The sequence below is a fragment of the Heloderma suspectum genome, chromosome 1, assembly GCF_057233095.1.
Source record: "Heloderma suspectum isolate Gila_16-S chromosome 1, 16-S_ref, whole genome shotgun sequence".
NCBI lineage: Eukaryota > Metazoa > Chordata > Lepidosauria > Squamata > Helodermatidae > Heloderma > Heloderma suspectum.
The window spans coordinates 130,959,292-130,975,410 of record NC_139458.1 but is presented as its reverse complement, the minus strand read 5'-3'; the positions used below and the strand labels follow the sequence as shown (position 1 = coordinate 130,975,410).

General features: G+C 42.3%; 1 protein-coding gene across 4 annotated transcripts in view; it reads left to right on the top strand.

The window, feature by feature from the left end:
- Positions 1-16,119, top strand: part of LOC146357872 (solute carrier family 9 member C1-like) — a 124,964-nt gene that overhangs the window by 85,613 nt on the left and 23,232 nt on the right. For all 4 annotated transcript variants that reach the window (XM_084857511.1, XM_084857503.1, XM_084857495.1 and 1 more), the window contains 3 exons: positions 1,374-1,522; positions 4,663-4,788; positions 6,278-6,376. In XM_084857511.1, coding sequence (XP_084713637.1) covers positions 1,374-1,522; positions 4,663-4,788; positions 6,278-6,376 — 374 coding nt within the window. The remainder of the gene's footprint in view (positions 1-1,373; positions 1,523-4,662; positions 4,789-6,277; positions 6,377-16,119) is intronic.

Genomic DNA, 16,119 nt, shown 5'->3' with positions numbered 1-16,119 from the left:
AAAACTCTGGAGAAAAACATCATACCTACATGTCAGACTTTGTCAACCTCGCAATAGACCCTGAGCCTGGACCTCACCCTATACTCTTGAATTTAGACTCTGGACTGCTAAAAGGACTTCTCTCTGCCTAGCTGACTCATCTCTGTTGAACTGGTGAACTCCCCAGCTCTGTGCATTCTCTCTCTTTTCCTGGCCTTGGCAGGGTTATTACCCAGCTTAATGGCAAGTGATTTATTGCAACCGTTGCATACCAGCTGTAGTCAGCCAGCAAGGACACTTTATGGAGTGCCCTCTGGCAGCCACAGGAGAAAGGGAAGTTTCTTATTGTGATTTCCTGTTCTTTGTGTCTCCTGGATGGCATTCCACCCATCACTGTGTATTCCAGTGGACCATTACTTTTTCCTAAGGCTTCTGCCTTATACATGTGGCAGGTAGATGGGGGTTTCTGAGCAAGTTCCATCCTGCCATGACTGACCTTGTTACAGTTAGATGTTGCATTTTTATTTCAGCAGGTCAAGACTGGTTGTGTTGTAGGTAGTTTTTATTTATTCAGACGGAGGATTTTTGATAGGTTTCTTTTGTTGTTCCAGTCCAGTCTAATAGAGCACTGTAGCCCCTCTCTGTGGAGATGATCAACTGAACCTTGTCTGTTGTCCAGGGAGAGGCTCTGTCTTGAAGGTTATGGAATAACCTTTGGGAGAAAGAGGGAATTCACAGTAGGCAACTTCCCGTTTTATTCCAAATAAATCCTACTGAAGTCTCTGGGACTAGAAGAAATGGTGTTACTTTTTTAAATACAAATTTTATTCTAGTAGTTTTAAAAAGAAAAACAAGGTTATAATGTATTTCTTCAGACATCTATTTTTTATTATGAAGTAAATTAAATGATCCACACTGTAGATAAGTGTGCCTTATTTTGCTAAACATCAGTAAAGAACTTCCCATTTTTTTTAGAAAAAATCCATTATGGTTTTATTGTCCTTCAGTCTCATGTAATTAATCAATTCCACTAAGTTTTCCACTAAGCAGTAGTTGGATTGAAGCTTTTTTTCCATTGTCAGCCATAACCATATATAAATCAATTAATTCATGTCAGTAAGACAAGTTTTTAGGATGTAAGGTTACTTAATAGCTTGAGGGTGCAATCCTATGCCTGTTTAGACAGAAAAAAAGTTCTACAACTCCCAGCATGGCTTGCTGGCACATGCTGGGAGTTGTAGGGCTTTTTTCTGTCTAAATAACCATAGGATTGCCTCCTAAGTAAATAATGTAAGGTATCACTATGGTAAACAGTTACCTATAAATCATTTTTCTTCAGTTGAGTAGGCATTTAACATTTCCTGCATTAAAAAACGTATTTGTATTTGTTTTAGGGTTAATGCAGCGTGATTATCCAGATATTGTCACTGCTGTGAAAACCAAACAAGCAGTCCAAACAGTGCTGAATACAGCTTCTGAAACACTTAGGTTTATGATATCAGGAGGAATTGTTGATAAAAATGAAGGAACTGAACTGCAACAGGTATTTTTTAAAAAACCAATCCATTTGTATATTCACTCTTACACATATATTATGAGATATACATATATACATAATATACATATCTCATAATATCTACAGTGGTTTTGTTACTGTAGAATGGGGTGGGGAACCTGCGGCCCTCCAGAAGTTGAACTCCAAATCCCATGATCCCCAGTCAGCATAGCCAGTGGTATGGGATGATGGAAGTTGGGGTCCAACAACATTTGAAGAGCCAAAGGTCCCCTCCCCCCCTGAATAAACAATCTTCAAGGTATATTATCTCTGCTTATTGTACATGTAGTTTTGGATTTCAGCATCACCTGAGTAAAACTCCAGGAGGCTAGTGTTAAAAAGTGAATGAATACTACATTTGACCTCAGTACATTATAACAGTATACTTTGATTAAGAGAAATGTGGGAACAGTACAAGGCTGTATGCATATGATGTAGTTAAAATTCTCTATAGGCCCAGTGAAAACTTCACTCCTACTGTGAACTAGAGCCTAAGATCAATCATGAGCTAAATTTTACGAGGTTTAATTTTTGCTGTGAAAGTTCTGTTTGGACCCCCCACTCCACTGAGAAAATGGTTGCAAAACTCACTTCCCGTCCTAAATTCCTTTCAGTCATTGTGCCTGTTTGCAGCCATTGTTTCTCAAACTTTCTGCTTCAGCACTATTTTTTAAAAACTTTGAAAGGACCTTAATAGTGTGATCGCAGCCAATTGGGGATCATGTAGTGAACATTATGATGTCATGGCACCATATGTCCAGTCAGATTTGGCTACATAGATGATGTCACTGAGGACTAATGAAACCCTCCCTTTACGAGGTCATAGGGCATGTTTGAGGTGGTCCTGGTCAAAGTGTCCTCTGGTGGTCCCAAAGTACCACGATGAGTCCACTTGGCTGGCAAGCATACCAGCTGCAGGGGTGATGATCTGGCCTGGGCCATCAAGACTTTATTTTTGTCTTTCAAGTCAGCCTAGCATTAAAAGAAGTGCCACTGTAGCAGCTGCAATCTTCTTTCTTCCAAATGCCTGTGGCTTCCAAATGCCTGTAGTGTTGTTAGGTTGAGGTCAGGGGCCAGAGGCATGCAAGGATGAAGAGATGGTGCTGCTGCTACTTCTGGCCCTGCGTTTCTCCATTCAGCATTGGGCCTTTAACACTAAATTTTTTAAAAATCCAGTGATCAGCCGCTGAGGGGCACTCTGGAGTCTGTGGGCCTTGGCATTTGCCTAATCATGCCAGGTGCTGACATTGAGCCTGGCTGGGGGGAAAGATAAGATATCCCTATTGCACGGGTATCTAGGACATGAGTGGGTAACCTTTTCAGCCCTGAGGGCTGCATGCAGTGATGGGTGCATATGTGTGTGTGTGTACATATATATATGTGTGTGTGTGTGTGTGTGTGCACGCACACATATTTCACCAAACCCATCCATATCTTGATACACAGGAATGGGGAGGTTTAAATCTCTCCTCTCTGCTCGCTGAGATCAGGGAATGGGATTGGGGGGGGGGGTTAAAATAGCTTCCCCCCTTCCCCCAGCAGTCCTGATTCAGATTGTTGTTTCCCTGCTGCTACAACATTCTCTGCTACCTCAAGATTTCTAGGGGATAGGGAGGTTAATAGCAGTGCCCCAGAATAGCAGTCTTTTCTCTGCCACCCAGCTGATGCTTGATCACCTGGGGCGCAGGGGAAGTGGGTGGGGTTTGGGCGGGCTGCATGCAGCCTGCATGTTGCCTCCCTGTGATCTTGGCCAATGCTCCCTGCCTTGTAATGCATTCCATCTAGTAACATTAGTTGGAGGGCTGCCTCTGCCTGGCAAGGCTTTCTCCTCAATTTAACTCTAATGTGTTGTTATTTGTAACTAATTGAGGCAGAATATAGATGGAAATGTACATTCAGATGCACCCCACCATTTACATTTGTCCCAGCTGACCAACTAAACGTAACTAGATTGGGGAGAGGGAGAGTTGGCCAGCAGGGACACTTTTTCTTCTGACACATATTCCCTTGCAAAAAGTCTCACACCCTTTCACAAATGGCATGAAAATAGCTGAAAAGTGCTGAATTTTGTGGGAGGTGAAAATGTTTGCAAATGTGCCTCCACATTTTGGCTCAGCAATAACCAAGGTGGTTCTACTCTCCCATCTCCTTGCAATCACAGAATGAAGTGTCTCAGTTCTAATGGGGGATGCCCTATAAACAATAGTGCATTAACAACGAGTCACTGTGTGGTTTCCCCACCCCCACACCGCTATTCCTATAATGTCAAACACCTGTTAGATGGAACAGAGGAAAGGAGAACTCCCTCTTTCTGTTCTGCCTCACACATGTTATACACCGGATCGTGGTGAGACTGAATTCTAGAAGACATACTATGGTTTGCAGGCCATCTCTGGCATTTCCACATCTGGCTTATTCATGTACAGAAACTTTTCTGTAAGTGCATGTTGCATTCTCTGGACTGGGGCAATAAATTTTCTTATAGTTAAGAGAGCTGCTGTTTGCCCTTGCTATTCAGTCATGATATTTCTTCTACATATATCTTTGTTTCTCATTTTTTAAATTCAGCTTTCTACTTAAGGGCGCAATACTATCAGGATAATTGGCCCCCTCTGAACTCAGAGGCTGCCCTGCACTTGTGGCTAGAAAGCCGATTTTGGCTATCTATCTGTGGACCTCAGAGCAGGGAGGGAGGCTGCATGGTGCATAGGAGGCATTGTAACAACGTTTCCTCAGTCTCCTCCCCACCCCCTGGAACACCCCCTTTTTGCCTGCTCCTTGCTGTGGTTATGAGCGCAGAGACGGGGAAGAACTGTGCCACCTACAAGGCAGTGGGGGCAGGGAGCGCAGTTTCTGGGAACCAAGCTCAGAGCATTCACTCCAAATTCAGTTCCCAGAAACCAAAAAATCCTATGACCATCTAGATGCTATCTAGTGGCCATAGGATTGCTCTCCGCATGACTTTAGGAGACCTCTAAATCTGTGTGGTTCAAGATGACTTGGTCTTAGATGTATAAAAACAGTTTAATAATGGATAGTTCTTAATGAACTAATTTGAATTTAAAGCTCTTATTTTAAGTCTAAAGGGAAATTTTAATTGTCTGTATAAGAGTACTTTTCTTGTTTAGATGATTCTAATTAAAAGAAAACAGCTTGCAACACTTCCACCTACAATTGCACCGCCCACGGCACAGGATCTTCTGCGTAATGTTATGTGGCTACAGAATGACAAAAACCAGATAGAATATATTCAGGTAATGTTTCGATTCCAGTACTTTAAAATGTCCTACACCCTATTCACACAAGGCCCAAGTGTGTAGATGCAACACTCCATGGGGGAGTGGGATCCTCGCTGCTCCATTCACCAGGTGCACTTGTTTTGCCTGTCTTGTACTGGTGCATTGAATATGTCATTTGAATATGGTCTGTGCTCTCAGAATTCTGCACAATTATTCGTCCCTGTTTTTGATGCATTTCTGCTTCTGCATTTATGCAATGTGATCAGAATGCACACACAGGGCTGTTATGCACATGGATTCGAAGGGATATAATGCACAATGGTGTGGACCAGCCAATTATTACCATTTATAAAATACATACCCATTTACTGCTTCTTACCTCCTCACCTCCTACATACTTCTGAAAATTGCTGCTGTTCCATCTACTGGCCTTCATCCACTTTCTCAGCTTGATGGACATGCTGGTGGCTTCTACCCCCACCTTTCTCTTGTGTACATGTGGGTTTCCTTATGTTTGTACAAGGTTAATCTGCATCTGGAACCGTAGTTGGGGTAAGAGGAGTGGATTGTGAGAGGCAATTTTGACAAAATGGCCAGAAGGGAAAAGGTTAAACATCCACTTTTCGTTTTACCAAATTGCAAGCTCCTGAGGATACTTTTCATTTTTTAAAACTGTTGGAACTACATTTTGCATGTTAGTGTATAATGTCTAACTTGTCCATCGGTTTGTCAACTTTCATTAATATGTCAGTATTTCAGTTTAACTTTTAAATCAGTGTAAACATTTCATAGACTGCTTTCTGTCATTATATTTGTTATTCCAAAATGTAACAAATAGTAGTGAATACTTTTTGGGGGTTTGTTGTCTAGCTTTCTGAACCCACGTTACTGGTTAATTCGTTATTGCCGCATCCCTGATACTCATAGCTCTCAATTACTAGGTTTCCTTTTTCCCCTGTTAGAGGCTACAGCCATCTTTGCTGCTAGTGTGTAAATAATGGTTGGTCATAATAGTATTCCTACAAATCAGACAATTTATAACCTAGAAATACTTTCAGTCATTTGTTGTATTTTCTCATCTCCCCCAGATAAGCAGCATACATGTATAAAATCAGCTTCACACCACTCCCTTTCACATTTATTTGAACTAGTCCAGTATATTGTAAACATTTTAGACAAATATGTCATATAAATTTTGAAATATTAATCTGTTTCTGTATGTATTTAAAACATTTAAATGCTTTAAATTTACATATCTTAGGATTCTTTGGATATTACCTGCCCAGTGTCTTTCTCCCATTTATCTATAAAATATTTTCCCATACTGTCTTCTAATTAAAAAATCGTACTGAAAGTATTCCTTTATTTTCTTGCTGTCCTCTCAAAGTAAACTTTCAAGCACCCTTTCAAAAATATTAAAATATTTTTCTTATCCTTGTGTGAACTGCACGCCCTATGGTCTGTAATGCTTTCTGTATGCTCTTCATGTATTTTCTATTTTCAGAAAAAAGCAAAAATTCTTTATTATGATTATGGAGATATCATATTTGATGAAGGTGAATTGCCACAAGGAATCCATTTAATTGTATCAGGAATGATTAAGGTAAGGATTATAGACCAACCAGCTAAGAATGTAACTGGCAAAGAGGAAAGGACCATGACTTAAAATGGTAACGCTAATTGTATGAAATACAGCTTGTAACTTCAATGCTGCTCTTTCAGCAGACTTTTCTTGACTGACATACATTTTTATTGGACTAAAAATTTCCAGGTTTTAGTGGAATGTTTTTGTCATGATAGTTATTTATCTCCTTATGTAATTGTAACAGAAAGAATAACCTTTTGTAAACCATGATAACCATTTCATTAGACCTGCAAATAAGCTCTGTGGTAAAAATTGGTTGCACACATCCAGTTTTTCCTCATGGTAGAAATTTCACTCAGCTTTAAATCTTCAAGTTGCTAGATTTCAGTGAGTAGAATTTTCCATTCACCCCCCGTCCTTTCCCTTCATCCCAGATATTAAGGTTGGTATCCTTAGGTTGGTCACCAACAGGAGAATGGAGTAATTTCAAATTAAATGCTTCTGTACATTTAGGGTGCAATCCTATGCATGTTTAGACCGAAAAAGGTCCTACAGCTCCCAGCATGGAGTAATCTCTTCATCTAAGGCTATAAAGTCTCCCTTGCCATTGTGTTACTCCTCTGGCCTTATTTCCCCGCTTCACTATGTGCTGAAAGTTCTGATTGTTAGGCATCCCTCTGGTAATAACAGTTGCAGATCAGAAGTGTTTTCTCCTACCTCCCTAAAGTAATTTAGTAATGACTGAGAATGAAAAACCAAAAATAAAGCAACACAGTATTGATTGTTCTTAAAAAGAATTATAAAAAGAACATGTCCCTACTTAAAACTACAAAAAACAGCAAAAGAATAATATTTTTCAACCTTATGAGCATGGATGGAAAAGAAAATTTGGTTAAACTTTCTGTTTTCCTTGTGGTTATGCATACCCTACCTTGATCTTTATCTTAATTTCAGAAAATATTTCTTCTTAAATGAAACCTCTTCAGGGTTTGTTTCTACTCAGCCAGCCCCAGCATAACTTGGATGCCTCATGTCATCCTGAGGAATCTCTGGAATGTATGTGTTGTGCATTCTCTTGTTCTTCGCAGCAATTCTTCTCCTACTTGGGTTGTGTCTGAGTGTCTCACCTAACAATTTACCCCTCGTATATCTCTTCTCTTAACCCCTCCTCCAGTTTACCGGAAGGTCTGGTAAGATTGCTCAGTGAAAGATTGAGGCCTCTGTGGAATCCATGTTAGGTAGCCTTGTGAATAACAGTGGTGTTACATGTTTAGATATGAAGAATTTTCATATGTCTGAAGTGAGGTCATTTGTGAAACTAACATGGAGTTTGGGGTTCCATAAACTAGTTCTGGAGCATAGACAGAGCTCAAACCCAAAGTCTGTGAGCAACAGTAAGATATTTGTGGGGTGAAAGACATTACCTGTAGGGCACAGACTCTGGAACTTCGGGGATTGTATCTGTGAGCTTGTGGCCCATCCTGTCTGATCTCCAGCACAGAATTATTGATTTGTTTCTCATGTTTTCAAGCTAGCACTATAATAAAGTACAAATTTTATTATACCAGTACTGGTGTTCATCTCTTTGTTGTTCTCCACCACTGAAAGAGAGAGAGAGAGAGAGAACGATAACAATATGTGGATGACATCCAGCTCTACTTCTCTTTTCTACCTGCAAGCCCAGGGAGGCTGTGGAACTCTTTAAAAGGTGTCTGGAGATGGTTTTGGGATGGATGAGGGTGAACATGCTGACTCTTAATCCAGACAAGACAGAGAAATTGTGAGTAAAGAAGCCAGTTGATTTGGATGGAGGTGTACGACCAGTCTTGGATGGGGCTGTGCTTCTTCTGAAGGATCAAGTTCATATCTTGGAAGTTTTCCTGGACTCAGCACTATTTGTGGAATCACAGGTGGCATCAGTGGGGCTTGCCACCCAACAATCCGCCTTAACAGTTCAGGACCCGGTTTTCAATTCCATCAACATGGATGCAACCAGACCGGTGGCAATCCCACTGTGGGACACGATTAAACAATTGTGGAAGGCCCCCTCCACTATGCCTCCCACATCAAAGTGCCTGGAGGGGATGTATTAGCTGCAGGAGATGGTTGTGGAATTCTTAATTAACCACCTTGCGCAGAATCCGATTGTCGTCAAAGCGGCTCAGGGAAAATCCCTTAGGGCTCACTCCTCACCAGTTGATAAGGAGGGCTGATGACTTGACTCTTGGGATGGAGAATATACTCCTCTGCTGCACCTGGCCTTAAAGTTTCCAACTTTCAGGCTATGTCCAGTTATCAGTTGTTCCTTTGGAACAAGGTGGGAAAGATTTTTGAACATTTACTTGAGGACAAGAAAGCTTTAGCCCGTGTGTTTCAGAATGAGGTGATGAAGCTGTCATAAACACCTCGAGACACCAGGTGGATTGTGATGCCAAGCTCCTGGTAAGCTCCTTTGCACTTCAATGACACTCATGGCTGAGGTCAGTGGAACTTTCTTGGGAGGCTCGGTTCAGGCCTACTCTTTGACACAAATCTTGTTTAATGCCAAAGATGAGGCGTTGGATTCAGTGCAAAAAGCCAGAACCATGACCCATAAAATCGGGATCTAGCCTCAGCCTACGGCCACACGACAGCTACAGTGGTTCTGACCATCTGCTGCTCCGTACCAACATCCTGCCTCAGCTGCCCCACAGCAATGACAGCAGCCTTCGCATTTCAACAAGCTCTACTCAGCATAGAAGTACCATTCCTTCCACCAGAAGGGTGACAGAAAAAATAGGCAACCCGTTTCTCATCGTCCAGCTGCCCAGCCCCTCATCTTTGGCACTGTTCTGTTCCATTTTCTTTTTACCTGGACCAACATCACCATGGACTCCTGGGTACTTTCCATTGTATGGAGGGGCTACAGAATCGAGTTCAGTACCGTCCCTCCACTCGGTATAGACATGGCTCCATCAACTGTTCTCCACCAAAAGGTTGACACATTACTCAGGAAGGGAGCCATTGTACCCGTTCCTTGTTTGCATCTCCATGATGGGTTCTACTCAAGGCATTTCACGGTACTGAAGAAAGACAGAGGACACTGGCCGATCCTGGACCTTCAAGAGTTAAACCTGTATATTTTGCCCAGGAAGTTCCACATAGTTTCCTCTGGCATCTCTGTTTCCTCTCTCTCCTGAGGAGACCTCAAAGACACTTACTTCCACATTGCCATAGAGGAGTCGCACCAATGCTGCCTCCGCTTTACCATCGGTACCAATGCCTACCAGTTCTTGGTGACACCCTTTGGTCTTGCCACTGCTCCGAGAATATTCACCAAGTGCATGGCGGTGGTCTGTTCCCACCTTCGGATGCAAGGGGTCAAGGTATACCCATACATTGATGACTGGTTGTTGGTGGTGTCGACATGAAACCATCTTCTCTGATCGATAAAGGTGACCTGCAATCTCCTTCAGTGCCTAAGACTTTTTCTCAGTCTGGAGAAGGCTCATCTACAGCCTACCCAAAGTCTTCAGTTTATTGGGGCATTGCTGTATTCCAGAGTGGGCAGAGCCTTTCTTCCTCCAGACCGAATGGAGGTATTGACTTTGCTGGCAGTGGAGCTCATTCACCACAAGTCCACCTCTGCATTCAAGACCCAACGCCTACTGGCTGCAATGACATCTGTTGTTTATTATGCTCGTTTGCATATGGAACATATGCCTCTCTGGAACTGGCTCATATGCAGCGTTGATACCACGGAGGATGCCTGTCAGACCAGGCTGCAGCTTCCAAGGAATGTCAGGGACTCCTTACGATGGTGGACAGTGCCAGCCAGTTTATCAGAGGGCATGCCCTTCCTTCAACCCTCACCATCCCAAGTATTTACTACAGATGCATTGCTCTCAAGATGGGGAGCTCATTGCTCAGGCCTCATGTCCACAGACAATGGTGGATCATGAAGGTGAAACAGCATATCAAGCTCTTGGAGCGCAGGGCAGTGAAAAAGAACCTTCAAGTGTTCGAGCTGGACTTGGTGGGCAGACTGGTCCAGATCACCTTGCACAACACAAGAGATTTCTCTTAATCCAATAATCCAACAACAAAGACATTTCTAACGGGAATCAGGAATCTGGCACCACCTGTTCACTCCACGATACCAAGCTGAAGCCTCTTGGTAGTGTTAAAGACACTTTCGTCCAAGCCCTTTGAGCCACTGGCAACCACAGGCTTGTACCTCCTTTCCTGGAAAGTGGCATTTTTGGTGGCTGTTACTTCTGCACGTTGTGTCAGTGAACTCTGTGCGTTCAGAGTAGACCAGCCTTACTTCACTTTTCACCGAGACAAGGTGGTTCTCGGACATGACCCCTTTTTTTTGCCTAAAGTAGTGTTGGACTTTTTAAACCAGCACGCTATTCTTCCTGTTTTCTTTGCTTCCCTGTCTACACCTCTGGAGTCAACATTGCATACACTTGATGTGCGCTGTGCTTTGGCTTTCTACAAGTCAAGGACTGAGCAGTTCAGACTTTTGCCTTGCCTCTTTGTCTGCTACGGTGGCCAGCCTCTCTTGGCTCAGAGCTTCACTTCCTGGGTCGTTAAGACCACTGAGCTGGAGGGACTTGAACTGTCTTCCCCAGGCTTAGCTCATTCTGCTCATGCAATAGCGTTGTCAGTCGCATTTGACAGAGGGGTTGCCATCCCTGAACTGTGCTACTCTGCAACTGGGTTGACACTATCTACCTTTGTTAGACATTACAGACTGGATGTTCAGACTATAGCTGACTGTACTTTTGGTCGTGCTGTCCTTTCCTCTGTTTTGTGATAGGATGCCAACCCACCACCTTGTAAGTTAGCTTGCTTCTCGCCCATATGTGTGATGCACAGAGACCACAGAGAAGAAAAATAAGTTGCTATCTGTAACTGTAATTCTTCGAGTGGTCATCTGTGCATTCACACAACCCATCCGCCATCCCCTCTTGGGTGTCATATTAGAGTTCGATGTTGGCTACCGAAGGTATTTCCTCTTGGTTCCGAGGCTAGAATGTTGGTCTTCAGGAACTGAGGGAATAGGCGGGAACCAGCCAGGGACATGTGCACTGGGATAGTGGGGGAAGGGTTTCCACCAAAACACCTCAACTATAGACGTTTTCTGAATTGAGGTTCCATGCACGCGCAGATCCCATACGTGTAAATGCACAGATGACCACTCGAAGATCTACAGTTACAGATAGCAACCTGTCTTTATTCAGGCAGGTTTTTGGTTCTTAAGCTGTTTGTAGGTTTTAGTTGGTAGGTGCTGTTTGTTTCTGATTATTGATGTGTTTTTAATTGATTTGCTTTTATGTTTTAAAGTACTCCAAGATCTTTCTTCCGCTGGCCCAACTGGCCAGGCTGATGTGGTTGCTGCTTGCGCCACAAGAGTGAGGTCAGAGTTCAGTGATTACAGTGTCTTTCTCCAGAAAGCAGCCCATTAGATCAGGTTCTCTTCTGTCCTGTGGCCCAAGAGTAGGGGTGTCACAAGTGCTCGGATTGGTCTAAGAGGCCGGCAGACTCCCCCATACCCAGACCCCACTTGCCGAGCCGTGGGGCACTGATGGACCTGGCCGCCAGGTGCCCCGGAGCTTGGCGAGAGGCTGGGAGTGGCCAGCTCAGCACATATGTCCTATATGATGGCTGTGTATAATTATAACCTTGTATTGTATGTTGTCTGGCCAGAATGTATGGGGTGGAATTCTATTGTGTTTTTCCACTGATGGAAGCAGTTACGTCAGGATTCCAGGTTGTATTAAATCTTAACTGAAAAAACCTGCACCTCCTTCTTCTATGTACCTGCTATGTTGCCAACAAGCAAAAAAATGTATTTGCAGAAACATGCATCGTTTGTTTTGAATGAATGAGTCAGATTTTAAAACTAGAAAATACACTTTTCAATTTCTCCCTCAAAACGTTCCAAGCTACGTAAAGTCAGTAAACTGATAAAACTGGTTTACTAGTCTTCTTTTAATGTTCATTTTGAATGAGACAAGTTATCTGTCTCCTTCAATGACTCTTATTTTTAAAACTCTAGGATAATGGCATAATCTCCTTTAAGATGAGCATTTAGAAGGCCATTTTGAACTAACATAGGTTGTATGGAATAATTACTCTGAAATGTATTTCCAGTATGCGGTTATTAGATGTTTGTAGGAGCACTTCCCCTCCATGGTGCTGCTCCTCCCAATTGGAGAGGGTTTCCACCTAAATGTCTAGTGTGGAATCACTGTCTCAAACCAGAAAAAGTCATACTCCTTGCAATAAGGGAATTATGATAACACCTCAGTGATCTCCCCTACTCTCAGAATAAGCCACAGCTGGCCGCTCTTCTCCTGGCTCCGCATAGGTGGGTGAAAAAGCAGGAATCACCTCTTTCACGGAGCCTTTAAATTCCCACCATGCTTAAATTGCATGAAAAGTTAGGTTCAGGAAGGGATGAGAGAAGGGGATTAATAATTTTCCAGTTCTAAATGTACCTTATCAATCTGTTTTCAGAAATTTCAAGAACTATTTTGATGTCAAAATTGCAGCTTGAGTCAACATGGAACTTGTATTAAGAGAGCAGCTGATACAATTCGGTGTTCTTTTTCACATTCTTTCATATTTCTGAGTAATTTTGATTATGGCTAAGCAGCGATCAGAATATTTCAAAATTCTCTGTATGCTAATTTACTTATATCAGAATGATCAACATATCTTTACTGTGTGTGTATGCATGCGCGCACACATGCACGCACACACATAATGTTCATAAGATAGTTTTTTGCTTTGCTGTCCCCCCTAGCTGTCATAATGCTAGCAATTTTGTCTCCCACTTATATACATAGAGCTTTCAGATAAAAAGGACACAATACCTTAGTTCACCTCGACAGAAAGAATGCTACTAAAATAACAGTAAATTACATTTAGACTTTCATCACCTACATTCTTGCTGTGCCTGTAGAAGTTTTTTCCCTCAGCTTTTTGGAATTCATAATAAAGAAGGTTATGATTAATTTGCGGATAAAGTAACCTTTTTACAAATGTATCCTACTCAATAAATGAACAAGCTGCTTACAGTAATTAAAGTAATGTCATCCTGTGCACAAATTGCTTGTGCTAATAAGGCTAATTGGTAACAGAAAGCATTAACCATGATTAGTCATATGTCTCTAATGTCATCACCAGTGCCTATAATTGTCTACGTAGAGGGAATTTCACATCTGTTTTAAATCATTTGTATGCTCTCTGAAAATTATGTTTGCTCCTATATTACATGAAAGAGATTCTTCAGATCTTGCATTGTATCATGAAATTGGTTCATATTCTAAAACATTAATTGAAATAGACAACATTTTTATTTTGAATTACAGGCTGCTGAACGCTAAAGAATTCAAAGTTTTATAAAATAAAATCAGTAAGATGAGGATTAAAAGGTAACACTACATGTAAAACATGCATCTAAGATGATTACCTCCCACCCACCAAATGCTGAATAAAGCTTAGGGCCACGATTTCGGCAACAAACCTCAAATTTAGGGATGTACGAAAGTCACTTACCTGTGACGAAATTTGATTCACGGTGGGGGGGAGGCGCTCCGTCCCTCCCCCCGAAATTCTGCCCAGGGGGGAGGCGCCCCGTCCCTCCCCCCCGAAATTCTGCCCAGGGGGGGAGGCGCCCCGTCCCTCCCGCCGCGAATCCTGTCCTGCCAGGTCTGCAAATGGCGGCGGCCGTAGCTGCCGCCGTTTGTGTCCCTGCAGTCAGCCGTGATAGGCTACGTAAATGTTTACGTAGCCTATCACGGCTGAGTGGAAAAAAAACAAAACCGCGCATATGCAAATGGCGGTGCCCATGGGCGCTGCCATTTGCGTACGTGCGGTTTTTTTTTTTCCCACTCAGCCGTGATAGGCTATGTAAACATTTACATAGCCTATCACGGTGTTTTTTAAAAATCTAGCCGTGATAGGCTACGTAAATCTTTACATAGCCTATCACGTTTTTGTTTTTTTTTTAAACTTGGAAATGGCGGTGGCAGCTGGTCGGAAGACCAGCCACCACCACCGGAGCTGCCGCCGCCAGGGAGATTCGCCCAAGGTAAGTCCCGTCCCAGGGGGGGCGGGGGGTCAGACTGTTTCACCACCAATTTCGGGGGGCAGAATGCGCTGGCATTCGGCCTCCCCGAGATTCGTGGTGAAATTCTCTGACATCCGTACAAGAGATAAGGATCCACGAAAGGTCACTTGGCACAATAGTTCTGATCCAAGAGGGGATAAGTAGCTGGGTTTGTACATGGGTTGCACGAAAAGCCAACCCCCCTTTGTTGCCTCCTTCACTGTCCACATTTACATTATGAACCTCTTTGGGCAGGGATCAGTCTTTTTTGTTTATGCCAGTTGATAAAGCACCATGTACACTGATGGAGTTACATAAATCATCATTCCGATAAAGTCTTTAGGGATATTTTTAAATATGTTTAGTGGTATATAAATGTATTAAATAAAAATAGTCGTAAACGTACCACAAATCAGTTTCACTGGGTCATCTACATTCTAGTATGTGATTGCACTCTATCCACTCCCCACACTATTAATACTTTTTATTATTTATTTATTTAAGGGCACAATCCTATGCGTGTTTAGGCAGAAAAAAGCCCTACATCTCCCAGCATTTCCCAGCCAGAAATGCTGGTAATTATAAGACTTCTTTCTGTCCGATCATGCATAGGATTGTGCCTGAGGGAAGTTATAAGTTGCTTTGGGGGGCCTTGTGATGTACCTTATAAGTAAATCTTTTTGCCAGCTTTGATCCACACAGAAGATGGAGGAGTAAAAATAAGTGAACTAAAGTTCAAGATAATTTGATTTGTTTTGAGTGATTAACTTGTCACAGAATTATAGTTCTTGTAGACAGTGCGTTAGCACTGGCTTTTCTGAACTTGAATATTCAGACTGGCACCTTTTTAATCTCTTCCCACAGCAAGGCCAACCTTCTGATTCATGAGCAAAAGAATACTTTTAACTCATAATTGCCCTGCCCATAAAATGAACAGTAAAATGCAAAGAATTTCCAGGGTGCTATTCTAGCCATCGAGCAATTTGATAATATCTAGCATCCTGAGGTCCCTTGGCCTTCAGCATTGACCTTGATCTGAGGTTATGAAGGTTTGCAAAAGAGGTCAAGTCCATTCTCATGGCTTCTCATTGTTCTTCCATGAATAGATTGTTCCATCACCTGTAATAATTCCCCAAATAATTCCCCAAATTCTATACTTGAGATATCTTGTCTGGTGTTAGATATTTTTCTCAAATGGAATCTTACCACAAGGTTTAATGATTAGTAATCTGTTTTCTAATATCTTCAGCTGTCATACATCTCCTTCTTCTATCTTCGTATTTTTTTCATACAGGAGAGATCAGTTGTTCACCTATTATATGTAATTTCCAGTGAGGGGATTTAATTTGTACTTGGGGCTCCTGCCTGGTTTCCTTTTGAGACTCTATCCTAAATGTTGATAGTGACTTAACATTTCTGTAGTGGTGTTTCTAATGGCAGTGACTCCTTGTCACAAATGAAATAAAGTTTTCATTAACATGGAAATAAAGTGATAGGGAAAGTCTACTTGATTTCTTCTGTCATCCACTGTTAAATGTACAGGACTGGGAAAGAGGTGACAATAGTACAGGCAAGTAAGCTTTGGAAGCCAGAGGATGATGGGCCACAGATGCAAAGGGGGATAGAATTGCCAAATCCAAACCTGAGTGTTTTTGTA